Here is a 15296-nt window from a genome sequence, read left to right on the forward strand (position 1 = left end):
ACGTTTAGTTTTGTAAAATGGGAAGGTTGACTAGAAAAGACGTATTGCCAAATGTACGTTTATTACTTATTAAAAATGTTACAGTGTCATCGTTTTTCCTGTTTAATTTCGGAAATAAGGTACCCAAATTTGTAGATTCACCTCGGTAATATGAAGATCTCACCTTTACTACAGTTATATCTGAAATTAAAATCTAGCAATATTGTTGCTGCCTATTTTTATACTTTAATTCACACACAAATTTCGGCATTGCAAAGATACATATTTTGCTTTGTGGACGGTATAACGCCGTCTCTATCTTCTTTGGTAGTTGACAAATCTGGTACTGCTTTACGACAACAACAATCGTTGATAAATCACAGTTCTTTAGAATCAGCCTCGCTTTCATTCTTTCCATAATCAATATGATTGCCATTGGTCACTTGGTGGTCTTTGTCCTTGTATTTGGACGGTCTACATAAAGAAGAAGCCGAACAATCGTGTGTAAACCAGTAACGAGTAATTCCACTGCAATTACAGTCTACTAACAGTAGGACAGGGATTTTCAGTTAATTATATATATATATATAATATATATATATATATATATATATATATATATGATTATCATATACCCATGCCCATATTGCTTCATCCTAGTGACGTTCACCGTAAAATATCGGCCGTGATATTTCACGGTTAACGTCGAGATATGCACGATAAACATCATCGGTTTTGGTGTTTTCCCGAACTACATTAGCAGTTTGTTGGTAAATAACGTAAACAAACAAAATGGCTGCCATTATCCGCCTGCGAAGCGATGTTGACGACGTAAAAATTTAAGGGCTTCGAGGAGCACGGGTATTTCTGATTGCTAAATGCGGAAATAATAATCTTATGTTGAGTCTTGTAATGTTTTCCCATGGTTGTCCTGTTAAAATGGTTGTCCCCTCCGCACGACGATCGAGCACGATCGAAATCAGGATAGACTTAAAGCTGAGGACAGTTTTTGATCGGTTACCATTGTGTAATAGCATATTGCACCTTAAAGGTTCCTCCTGTATGACAATTATCTTTTTTCTTGGGGTTCATTGAGATATGGAGGACTTGCAGCGATGTCGCGCGTGATGTTTACTTCTTCGTATACTTTATGAATGAAGGCTGTTCACAGAAATATTCCGATATTTATGCGCAAGGAGTAATAAAGTAAAGCCTCAAAATGTAAGGTTTTTCGTACTATTAGCAAAATTCTGGGCATGGGTATATGATAAATCGGTTATTACCCAATATCGCCTGTTCCTTGGTCGTATCAGTATTCGTGTCATTTGTGCTGCGTCAGACACTCTACTTCGTCTCGTGTCTAACGCAACTCAACTGACACTCATGCTGATACGACACAGGAACATCAATATTGGGTAATAACCTCTAAGTATAACCGCCCTGCAGAAATGCATTGAGCACTATACTTTGCCTTCATTGACAAGCAAATCGCTTTTCGTATGTATGTATATATATATATATATATATATATATATATATATATATATATATATATATATATATATATATATATATATATATATATATATATATATTATATATATATATACATCATTATGGAGTGCGATGTCCATCACTAAAGTTATTTCATAGTTATTTAACAAATCGTAATCAATTTGTAATTGTCAATGGTAAATCTTCTTGTTACAGGCAAATCAAATGTGGTGTACCGCAGGGTTCCATTCTGGGTCCGACTTTATTCTTGGTATATATTAACGATATTTGTAATTCAACAGACTATTTTAATTGTAGACTTTTTGCAGATGATACAAATATTTTTAAATCTCTACGTACCCAGAATGTAAATCTTACTCAAATTAACGCCAAATTTAACGAAATTATCAGTTGTTGTATGGCCAACAAACTCACAGTCAACGTTGACAAAACCAATTATATGATCATAAAGACACCACAGCGAAACACCACATTTGAAGGAAATCTGTCAATTGGAATGATACAATAGAACAAGTTTCTTGTGCAAGCTATTTAGGAGTTACAATAGATTCATCTTTGTCATGGAAATATCATATACGAAAGGTCATTGAAGTAATTACACCCAAAATTGGTATCATTACACGACTAAGACACTATGTTCCAAAATCCATTCTCATTCAACTATATAATGCTTTTATCTACCTCATATAATGTACTGTTTGGAAATCTGGGGAAACACTTTTTCCAGCTATTTAGAGCCAATTTTTCGCCTTCAGAAACGGATTGTTCGCTCAATTACCTTTTCTCATTTCATTGCTCATTCCGAACCTCTGTTTTACAAACTGAATATTTTAGATATCTACAAACTGAGTAAATATTGTACTTGTATGTTTGTTTATGATTTGAAACATAACAATCTTCCTCATACAGTTGAACACTATTTTGAGATTCCAAAGCACTCGTATCCAACACGATTAACACAAGTTGAAAATTTTCGTATTCCAGGCTCAAATTTGACAATTTCACAACATAACATTAGGTATGCAGCTGTGAAACACTGGAATTCGCTGCCTGACTATCTCAAACAATTGTCAAGTAGACAAGTTTTCAAGTCTGCATTGAAACATCACTTACTGAATTTACATTAAATCTGTGTTTGTTTCTATCCTCCATCACACTTAAGCTTGTACCGAATAGTTATTAGTATACTCACGGGCCATGAACTCGACTAGTCCTTTTAGACTATTTTCATGGCCCCCACCAGATTTAACAATATTCTTCTTTTCTTTTCTTTGACTTTGTACAATTCAGTAATACACAGTTTTCTGATAATTTTCATTATTGTACATACTGTGAAGCATCTGGTGAAATAAAGCATTCAATTCAATTATATATATTATATATTATATATGTAAAATGTATATATATATGTTATATATTACACACACACACACACACACACACACACACACACACACACACACACATCATATATATATATATATGATATATATATATATATATATATATATATTATATATATATATATATAAGTAAACTATTCATAAACACACTGCAGACTGACTTACCGTACGCATCTTGCAAGCAGCAATGGGTCGACGGACTTGATATATCCTTTGCGAAAACATACATTAATGATTTCACTGACTACAATACCTGTCACTATGGAGACGGAAAAGGCGTAGGCAGCATACATTATATAAGAAAGCTAGACAGGAAAAATAAACATATGTATATTTATATCCGGAAAATTGATTAAGAGTATTTGCAGAGTGTAAAATAAATGTGCATTAACATGTGAATCAATGCCACTGCTGGCTGATTTACCGTACGCATCTTGCCAACAGTAATGAGTTAAAGGATTTGATATCTCTATTGTAGAATTTCAGTATTGAGGACAGCGACAAGAATGTTTGAAAACTAATGAGTCTTCAGAACCTTTAAAAGGCAAATGAACCCTGGATAGTTTAAATTTAGGCCGACAAAAAGAAGGATTTGTTTCTTGTCCTAGTAATTCAGCAAACGTGATGCGATGACACGATTTACTTTACCTTTTCTTCTCTTTTTATTCGTAACAATGCTGGTTTGTCATATTGATGCAACAGTTATTTTATCACTGCTTACAAAATACTTACGTTTTATTTCTACTTTTTTGGGGAAATACATCTTAAAAACCTTGAATTTCGGCCAGCCACCACATGAAATTCTGACTCACCCAGAATTTTTATGAGAAAAAAGACATAACGCGCAGCTCCTAAAATGACGAGCGCGCTGACCAGAAATAAATCTTTTTTTGGCCTTACCCTGTATATGGCGGCCACTTCTTCAGAGGATCCTTGGTTGACAAATGCGCCCAGAGAAATCCACAGTCCAAAGCCGAACCCAAGTACGGTTCCGAAAAGTGTTCCGCTAGCGATACGTAGGGTAGAATGAAAGGTGTACTTGTAGTTTAATACAGGTCATTTTATTTTATTTGTATAAACTGACAATGACCTTCTAATAGCGGTTCCTACAGAATACTTTCGGCATTGAAATGAACAGGGTAAGATATAAATCTGATCACGTCACTGTACGACTGTTTTCTTCACCTAACTTAACTGTCTGACTGTTTGCAAGCTACTGATAACATGTTTACACTATATTTCATGGATGAATTATTGAAATACATAATTTCTTCGAACAGTACGATGGCATTTTGACAGCATGGTATGTATAATTTTCAAATAACGGTTAACAATATCACTTACATTCCATTAGCTCTTCTGTAGAGCATTCCGAGGCTAAACGCTGCAACGATCGGACCGCCTGGAACTCCCAAAATTGTTGTTGCAAGGACCAGTAGGCTGTTAACACGAGATGAAACGAACGCCAAACCGATCCCGATCAATCCGTAAACACAAGCTGCATGGGGACCAAGTAAATAAGAACTCAGTTTTTCATAATTCAAGGCTAGTTTCCAAAGGATACTCTAATTCAAAATAACAATTCTTAATGTTTTCATGAAATTTTCACATTTATAGTTTCGAGAGTTTTCTTAATTGATCATAATTTACACTTTAACTCACTCAAAACCTTCGAAACTGCCGTGTCACGTCTATCGTTAGTGTAGATCATCTGACCTGACCTTTTTGCCTTCCACTTACGAAACGGTTTGATGAAGTCTTCTAGAGTGACAGCAGTCAGCGCGTTTAAGGAAGAAGACACTGAACTGTACGTACAAAAATGCGATGAGATTACTTATCTAACAAAAACTTGTTTGCATTTTCATGTGATGACAAAGACGATATCCCTGAACACGTTACTACCATAGTTACCCATTAGTACTCATTTTTTTCATAGAAATCTGTGTCAGGGGTGTTGTTTAAATTAACAGCCTTCCGAGAAATCTTGGTGTGACACACAATATGGAATCAGTAATACAGAACACTGTTCATATTACGATACTCCTCAAATATATGCATTGATATTCATTTGCACTTTGAAAACACTGAAATAGAACTGTCCTTCGTTCTTTGAGAGATTTACAAGCATTACAAAATCCAAAGAACTTTCCCTAAAGTCTCACCTTAAGGTTCCAGCGAAAAGGGCAGCGATAAAGAGGCCCTGCATTCCAGATATCTGCCCAAGTTGTGAACTCACAAAATATACCAAAATCTGTGACATAAAAATTCCCGTTACACACTGACATTTCATGTTTTGTTTCTCATGTGGAGAGAATCAAATTGGCCTGTATGCAAACAAATATCCAAATATAGTGAAAATACAAACATGAGTGTTAAATTGCGTGTTCGTGAAAGCTACAGGAAACAACAAAAGCAAATTTACCTGGTCGGCAGTTTTGAAGTTTGGTTCATAGTTGGCATCACTATCTCCACTTAAAGGGAAACCTGGCATATCTTGTGTTGTGAGATAGAAAAGAGCGACAGTTGAAACACTTTGTTCTTGGAATGATACATTGCATTCAACTAAAACATACAACTTGATCGCCTCAAACAAAGTACACTTAACATTATCATAAGTCCAAATCACAGAATTTGACATGATCTGGTGACGGTGAAAGAAAAGTCGCCATTCCTATGCTTGAATGTGCGAAACAATTATTTGCAGACTCCTTGTCCTACTCCAATAGCTCATTGGTTGCCTAACTCTTTCAAATATACTGCCAGATTAAAAATTGTCCGACAGTTAGTATAAGTTCTATAGTAGGGGGAGCTTCCAGCTTAAAACTTTCAAATAATTTTTCCTAATCCGTCCAGACAGCGGTCACAGTCGTCAGATCCAAAATGGTCTAATATTAACCAAAAATTGTATGGTAGGAGCGAGTTTCCAGCTTAAAACTTGCAAATAACCTTTCCTTGCCACTCTAGCCAGTGATATCTGCGTACACATTAGGTCATACCTCGGTTGAAATGGCCTGTATTTCAAGAAGGGCTCATTTACCATGTTTACACTCAAGAATTTGCAGGGTGCATAGCTTGAAGATGAAATGCATGACTGAAAATTGCCGATAAAATGGCGTACGTATTTTTGTCACATTGTCCACATTTGAGGATGTTTCCATCAAACTGTATCGTTAGCATTTGCTCTGTGAAAGGAGTCAGTTTGTTTTGTGTATTACCTGTTGGCGACGTTACATTAATGGCCATCTGAAGGGGCGTGAAATCATCTGTAAAATGGATTGAAAAGTACATGTCGTGCCATTAGACTAAGATAAGTAGTGAGCAGATTTGTTTGTGACTGAATCCCTGTGTTTTCTCATTGTGAATCTTAAGACTTGAAAAAGTTGACCAAAATACTGAATTAAATGTTATTTTGCTCATCACACCAAGGCCATTTGCTCTTCTTATCTTTCCTTAAACTGTGCTGAAGAGTATATTTCGCAAGTCTATTCTTCAATCTTTGGTGTAATATACTATCATAGTAGAGATGCTTACTGTTATAATAGGCAAAGAGAACAAGTCCGGTCAAGTATAATGTACTATAGGTAAGATACAAAAGTGGCACGTTTATCAGTAGACTCCTGCAGGAGAAAACAAAAATAGTATGCAAGTCCACTGTACGAATATTGACTCTTCTGTGAATCTAGGGAACATCTAATGTGTGATGGATTATGTGATCGTATAGCTTACGGGATTGGATATGTCAACAGATTATGAGAAGTGAATATAACCTGAGTGGACAGTTCTGCTGGTGGATATTTACTTGTCCCCGAGTCTGTCTGATAGCTCAGTAAAAAGCTTCGTGCTTTTCCGATTACTATATGTGTGTGTACTGTGTCTGTGTGTCGTCTGCTCCACGCACACTGTGTTACTCGGTCGCGCACAGAATTGTAACATCTAAGTCGGTTACTGTGACCAACTCTTTTTAGGGTTGGAAGCGGTGGCCGACTGGTTTTGTGTGAGGCTTAGCAGCTAGGCGATGTTGCAGTGAGTGTGTGGGGGTTCGAATCCCGTTTGGGTCATAGTAAAAATATAATATATATATATATATATATATATATATATATATATATATATATATATATATATATATATATATATATAATTATTTCCATGTTACGCGGATTACGGTATATATATATATATATATATATATATATATATATATATATATTATTATAATATATATATATATATATATATATATATATATATATATATATATATAATTATTTCCATGTTACGCGGATTACGGTTGACCTTTAAGGGAAATACCTTTATTTTCCTGGATCTTATCCTTCTTTAACCTTGTACATGTTCCATGGTACTGTATGCCTTCAGCTTCAATTGGGACAGTTGTCTGAATATGTATGACGTAATCCTATGCACGGCAAATGTGGAATACCAAATCAAATGGATTTTCCCAGGCAATTGTATGAGTTCAAAGAACTTTATCATACTCTTTACTTACATTTGCGAATGTTTTAAAGAAGGAATGGTCATGTATCGCTGCACAGCCGTCTGACTGAGGTAGTTTGGAGCGAAACTGGCAGTTGCGCCGATGAGGTTGCTCAGGAAGGATAGACGTTTTGTTGGTGAGAGATCAAAGCTGCAGACAAACAGCAAAAAAAAATCCAAAATTTATCAGCTTGGATGATTTAAAAAGACCAAAGAAAAATCTTACATCACAGAAATCAATACGAGGTCCATACATTATAGGACACCTTACATAAGTGATTGTAGGGTCACGCCGGATAAGAATCTATCTATGTATTATCTATCCGTCGAGCTTCTTTAGAAACTGTAGATTCTGTGTCATAGATACACAGACGAAGAATAATCAGCGCCTGGCCTTATTATATTCACTGACATTTTTCTCAATATATACCTCGTCGTTGAATAAACACGACCTCTTAAGGTTAGTCTTTTAATGCCGAATGTAACTGACAGCCAGGAAAGACTTGGCTGGTGTTTGGTTTCGAAAAACGATGGAAAATTCTAATCTTATTTGTGATCAAAAAAGTATTATTGGTCGAAATTATACTTGGACAAGCGAAACAGAGTACTGAATACTAATACAAAAACCCAAAAGAAAGCACTTTATCCTACCTTAATATTAATTGGTAATGGTTATTTATGGCAACATCATATTGGTCTCGGAAATCCTTTTAATTGACATATGTGCGGTGGAAATGTCTTTGCCAAAACATACAGGCAGGATAGCCTTCGAATGATTCACGTTTTTTTTCACATTACTCTCGCTGTTATTTATTCCCGTGCAAGAACAGCAGCGAATATTGCATACACTACCTAAAAACATCCAGGCGTCCATTGGCATAGTTTATTCTGAAGACTTCTTCTATCCCACTACTTTTACTCACACCAATGATGATGACAGTGAGAAGGGTTCCAACGATAACAAAGAACTGGAAGACGTCGGTCCATATCACGCCTTTCATCCCGCCCTGATAAAACAAAAATGCGTAACTGACGTGTCACATATAAAGCCTTTTGTAATAGCTTTGAATTGTAACTCATCTTGTTTTGCTTGAAATTTGAAGCGATGCTTGCTGGGAAGGTTTCGCAAGATCCTTACTAGTGATACTAATCTCTACATGGAATGTAAAGAACTAATTTAAATTGCATTTTTCGGAGTTAAGAAAACTGCCAAATGAAATTTCAGATGCTCAAACTCCTAGGGTTTCTTTTCTTAACATCTTGAAATTGTCCTGTTCGATAAAGACCTAACGCTGTTAAAATTTAAATTGTCCACAAGTTTTGTACTAAGCCTTGTATATCATGATAAAATTTAGGATAAACGCAATAAGTTTGCAAGTACAATGAACAACAAATTTGACACGGTGCTCTTTTGTTTAATTGACTTGGTATGGCGATTGGCATTAGATTCACACTCAAGTTTAAACTCACGATAGCAGTGTACACAGTGCCGAGAATCCCAGTGATGAGTAAGGTTTTCCAGAACTCAAAATCGATGACTGTAAGATAACAAGAGCAATTAAAATCGAACACTACTTCACGTGTAAACATGTCATCTTTATAACAGCATTAATTACATGATGAAGTTTTATTTTTTCAACGAGATCGGCGAATGTTCTGCAGTTTTATTATGTGCTAAAATGCGTAATATGCTTATATAAAATTGCAAAGTTACTTAGGACGACAGGTCATTACACATGCTCAGGTCATTACACATGCTCAGAGAAATACTTTCTGCTAACTGTAAAGGACAGACAAAAATCTTGAATTTCATTCCGAAAAATGTCACTGCATAAAAGGTAAAGTTCATGCTCATTTACACGATACATCGACGATAAAATCACAGTTTTGCTTATACAAATTCAGATAAATGCCGACACAATAAACTGATTCCATAGTAGATCACCATGACTGACGTGTAAGTATAGACTTTACATCTCAAACTATCGAGCTTATTATAAAACACGTACAACGCTTTCCTGTCATACTTTGTCAGACAACCAATCACACACATCGTTACATCTCGCTCTAAATAATAACTACATGTTAATCTGAATATCGGTTATATTTTTAGCACACATAAAATGACTGCACAGATACGTAAGTTTGATTCTGTTAATAGAATGTCTTTCCACAAATGTTTACAATAACGTCTTTGTTCATATCTGAAAAAAAAACAAGTGACCAGGATAAACTCGTTTGCTAAAGTCACTTGGAGGTGATAAACTGAATAAGAAGCATAGATACCGGTGTTGTAAAGAAAGTCTAAAGTTTTAGTGTCTATCGCAGAAAAACGTACCGCTTTTGTGGGTTCACTAACTTAGGTGAAGTGTCGACCAAAAACGTGCCTAAATGGGAACATAAACGGGCACTCGTTTAACGTGAAAAATATGATGGTAAATAAAGCAATATTTAAAAGGACGATAAGCAATGTAAACAACGATTAAGGAATGGTACCTGCTTCTATCGCCAGTGCCGGTCCGATCAGACATGCTGCTATGTAGAAGAGTGATTGGAACATGAATATCATAGCGATAGTGATTCGGAGGGCAAAATTGAAACGTAATTCCATATACTGAAAAGAAAAATATTAAAATTGTTTTTATGACCTTAATCAAGAAATTAAGAATTTATTGACCTAATGTGTGTTAAAGGACATCAAAACAGGTCAAATAAACCTCATTCACGGTAAATAAATAATTTGCCGGGTCCACATATCCGTATCTACCATAGAACTTCTTAAACGGTCTAACTAATCTACTTTCTGAGAATCCCTGTCTGACTAGCTCACTGATAGATAGATAGATAGATAGATAGATGGATGGATAGATAGATAGATAGATAGATAGATAGATAGATAGATAGATAGATAGATAGATAGATACATAGATACATAGATAGATAGATAGATACATACATACATACATACATACATACATACATAGATACATAGATAGATAGACAGACAGACAGACAGACAGACAGACAGACACAGAAAATACAGACAGACAGACAGACAGACAGACAGAAAATACAGACAGACAGACAGAAAGACAGACAGACAGACAGACAGACAGACAGACAGACAGACAGACAGACAGACAGACAGACAGACAGAGTCAAACACATTCGTACTGCAATTGGTTTATTTACTGCACAATTACTAACACGTCACATGTTAAATTTCATTGATGTACGACTTAAATTCCAAATTACCTCGTAAGCACTTGCTAGTGCCAGGTCGTGGAACACGGGAACATATATGAAGGCAAACAGTGGTAAATACCAAAGGGCTGGAATGAGTTGTAAAGAAACACCGGCTCCATGCACAAAAACTTCAGCTGGGACACCCATAAAAGCCAAAGGCGACAGGTATGATACCATAATCGACATCGCAACCGGTAAAAAATGCATCTTTCTGTCAGCCAAAAGGTATCTGTAAATGATTATGTAATATGTAGAAGGATCTTGCGTCGCTCAAGTGCAAATAACTACTCACCAATGAGATTGCTCGATACAGCTGGCCAATGATTGCTATTTATAAAACGGCGCATACAAGACCCTTTCCGTGAAAAAAAGCGCGGCCAGCGGCGGAAATGTGGCAGCAACTCGGGCTAATGTTCAACACAGAAATTAACCAGATTTGAATCGCCATTCTAACAGATGGCAGATGAAGCGCACTAGCCCTCGGTTCCATCGGCGCGAAGTTCGAGGCCACGTTTGTGTGTACTGTGACGCTTCTTTGGCCTCTCACACCGGCCATGGCTAGAAGCGCACATACAAAACATGTCATAAGACACAGACCGTCATCGCGTGTAGCGTATATGTGAATTTGTGTTTTAATAGCGGCAGCCAGTCTAGCTCCTATTAGCAGGAAACCACTTTTAATGTTTGCAACTTGGAGTTAACTGTAATACGTCCTGGCAGTCTAAACGGCGACTAACCTTGATTCCTGTAACAGCTGTCGTTTAAAACTCTAAAAAATGTTGTCTTACTGTTCGTTTACTATAGTGTGGGTGGACGTACTCTGTAAGTCATCATACTTACTCATACTTCAGAAAAATGCATTCCAGGGACACTTACTTGAAAAATGGTCCATGAGCGATATAGAGAAACAACTATTACCTTTGTGCGACAGGGGTCTCTCACCTTGAGGTCGAGTGTTGACCTCCTTTTGCAAATCCATGGTAGATAGCGGTAATCACAGATATTGCCAGCATTCCACTGAACAGAATGTAATCAACAACACCAAAAGGTATCGGGTCGTTCGAGTCGGTGGACATTTCTATATATGATTAACAGCAAAACATAATTGGGAGCAGTGTTACAAAGAATGATGTTCCTGTATTGGACTGAAAGTTCTAACAATCGGCAACTGTATTGTTACTATCCAGATATGAAGGTATAGGCCGATGAAAAGATATCACTGACATTACCTTTTGTAGGTTTTCGAACACACTGACCTTAGTGTAGATTTTCATGATCAACATATATTATTAAAAAGCTCTCTAGGGTATCGCAGTCATTATAAGAACGACGTTAACCTTTGTTTCTTACTTCAACAAAGTCATTAGTAATACTATGTGTGTATAATGGAGTGGTTAGAATGCATGGTGTCTTTGATGAAGTACAAGTCATCTTGGTCTTAACATCGGTCGACCAATACATGCCTCCTGTCGTTTGAATTTCGTGAAGTAACAATGATACTACCACTGTATGAAAATCTTGTACATAGAATGCAGGTACTTACTCATTTCCTGTGAACAGTAAAGTATTGACGAGGATGTCCTGTAGGTGTAAGCGCCCGTGCATGTAAAACAGTGCACAGTAAAAACAGTATCAAAGATAATAAATACATATTTCAATAAATAAATTTGTCAAAGGTGCCGTACTGAGATTGTGTTATGTTTGAGGGCTCCTTTGCAGCCTATTAATTTGTCCTTGGTGGAAGTGTGACGAAAAGTGCAATAATGTCAAAGGAAAGGTTGTTGTGACTGTCGATTGCAAAAATTCTAGTTTATACCAAATCGGTTAATCTTACTTTCTTTTGGAAAGAGTTGTTTCGGAGTAAAATAGTCCCTTAATTAACAGGCCACAATGCAACCATCACTATAAGACAAAAAACTTTAACTTATGAGTAGGAAATACGTTCCATGGATTACAATGGCAACCTTTTCAAAAGCGTCCATCTTCTGCAACAACCGGAATTTGAAGTTTTCAGTCAAGCGTTATTAGAGACAAGGTTTATGTTCTGTTTGTCTAATAATGGTCATTGAATCTTTATGCAACTGATGATTCTCACTGATTCATTTTACGAAACGCAGGTACTGAGCATGCCCCTTCAATTTCTTTAATATGACTAACAAACACATGCCAATAAATTAGTCGACATCTCAGTACGGAACGGTTGAAAAGCCATCTTAACCTGCAGATGACTTAACAATAGTTGACAACAAACATAAAATAACATTTTTCAGATTAGTATGTATTTTGACTTACAACGACACTCTATGAGATGCATATCCCAAACACTTTAAATGTAGCCTAAGGGTGCTCAAAGTCTCCACTCCAAATATTTGCATATCTGTTTTTAAACAACGTCGTTTTGTTTGCAATCAATGGACGGTGAATTATCCATGAATGATGTAAAATCTCAGTATTTAATTATTTCATTATATACTGGATTACTCTCAAGGTGAAAATAACGACAAACCGTGCAACCACACTACTTTAAGAATGCGAATGTTACGTAACCTCAAAATTCATTCCTTTGACTCATGCTTTTCTGTGTAGTAAAGGAGTAAAAGATCACGTATATTGAACTACCGCCTCATGTACAGGGCCGTAGCTTTCGGGGTGGACGAGGGGGCAGGTGCCCCCTGGAATTATCCACCGTCAATATATATTATGTAATTTACCTAAATTCTAGCTAAGCTAGGTTCTGCCCCATTCTGTTTGGTCAGGCTACGACCTTGATAAACCGAGGGCGAATTCTACTCTACCTGCCATAATTGATAACACGTAATAAATCAGTCGCAGAAAGCATGCTGAACAAAAGCTCAAATCATATCACGGTGACTTGTGCTTGTTACGTACACTTCTCTTGGTGAGTAGACTCCCTCATCATGAGCTCTGCAGTGGTAATTTTTTTCATGGAATTGGTCTAAAGAGGACAAAGTCTAACTTTGGCCTTGGAACAGTTCCAGTGAGGAACGACAAAATGATAAGGTACACAGTACGATAAATGCTATTAAGATGTGTGATGTTGGATGTAAGTCCTTGCATGGTAGCAGATTATGGACTGCTATGGTCCCAAGTTAACAACAACCTTTACGCTTTTACAGTGAAATTACTGTCAACTCGTAAGCCTACGTTTCAACATATACACGTACGTAACACTATCTTCAAATCACGTACAGTCCGGAGGGACTGCGTGCAGACACTTTTCCACTTCGTATTATTAGTATTATTATTCTGGTGCATGAAATGCGAATGATATATAAAATGACCTTGTAAGAGCTGGTTAACTTAAGACCTTTGAAAACTGGAACGAAGAGGTAGCTTATCATTGGTATCGACCAAACAGATGACAGAGTAGCTGATATATAATTGATGCAGTGTCTAAACATATCAGAAGGTCTTCCCATAATGGACAAGGGCGAAAGAAATGACAGCATATATGATTGACATAGCAACGGGAGGAAATGCATTTTTTCTGTCAGCTAAAAAGTGTCTACCATAAACAAATGAAAACATACAGTTTAAATTACACTACTCTTTGACTGATACCTTCATTCTGACATAGAAACGAAGTTACTTAAGTTTGAGGTAGAATGTGCCTCGGGGATAGATATTCAGACTCTCTTTTACAATTCCTTTCTGATCTACCACTTGTAAGGATTCATTTTAAAGCTCTTGGTGTAAGAAAACTTTTCACCATCTTACTTTTTCGAAAGTCGAAAATTACATTTTCTCAATAGAGTTGACACAGGGAGGGCAGCCATTTTAAATTTCAAATATCGGTAAATCTTGGGTTATTTGTTTCGTTAGAAGCAAAATTTGCACGGTGTCCCCCCGATTTTAATTCTTGACTTTGAAAGAGAAGGCCTAGGGTTGAAATATTCCTTGAGGAAAGTTGAGCAAGGTTGAAATCTTTCACTTTCGAGTCGAATACTACATTAAATGACAATCTGACACGCCTGTCTACCATCATGACGTGTCATGTGAAAATGGCGACAACATTTTTACTTTATCAATAAGCGTAAGACGTCAGCTGTACTTTTGATGTACTTATTGTTCAGTACCTTTGAACTGTTTGTAAATGGCAGTCTTATCATCTATACTGTCGGTTTAACAACATCTGAAGGGGCGTTGCTGCATTGGGCCGATAAAATGAACATGTCGATAAACAGGCCAAAGGAAGATAAAGCCAGTTTATCAGACTTCTAAATCAAGGGTGATAATGTTGTCAAATGTTTAATTGTGTTTAATGTTATATATGGGCCTACCTTGAAGTGGAGTGTGGACCGCAAAACCATGATATATACCAGTTATCGTCGAAATTGCAAGCATACAGACGAACACAATGTAGTCCACGACACCGTACGGCATGGGATCGTTCATCGATGGCGTTGACAATAATGATTTTTATCCTGGAGATATATGAATGAGAAATATCCTGGAGAATATTAAGAGAAAATTATTATATTTCTGAGACAGCCGGGTAGATAGCAAGCAATATATAAAATTATATATATATATATATATATATATATATATATATATATATATATATATATATATATATATATATATATATATATATATATATATATATATATATATATATATATATGTATATATCTT

At 36.2% G+C, this 15296-nt stretch overlaps 1 protein-coding gene across 1 annotated transcript; it reads right to left on the bottom strand.

The window, feature by feature from the left end:
- Nucleotides 1-52: 52 nt before the first annotated feature.
- LOC139148830 (sodium-dependent multivitamin transporter-like) lies at nt 53-11713 on the bottom strand. The gene is made up of 15 exons (XM_070720261.1): nt 11580-11713; nt 10647-10866; nt 9888-10005; nt 8862-8929; nt 8244-8398; nt 7405-7542; nt 6429-6514; nt 6113-6160; nt 5320-5390; nt 5060-5148; nt 4560-4702; nt 4242-4395; nt 3798-3903; nt 3063-3202; nt 53-453 (listed from the first exon to the last, which is right to left on the bottom strand). Exons 1-15 carry the CDS (start codon nt 11711-11713, stop codon nt 357-359), a joined length of 1767 nt encoding a protein of 588 aa, XP_070576362.1. The 3' UTR covers nt 53-356.
- Between the last annotated feature and the right edge of the window lie 3583 nt (nt 11714-15296).

The sequence above is a fragment of the Ptychodera flava genome, chromosome 14, assembly GCF_041260155.1.
Source record: "Ptychodera flava strain L36383 chromosome 14, AS_Pfla_20210202, whole genome shotgun sequence".
NCBI lineage: Eukaryota > Metazoa > Hemichordata > Enteropneusta > Ptychoderidae > Ptychodera > Ptychodera flava.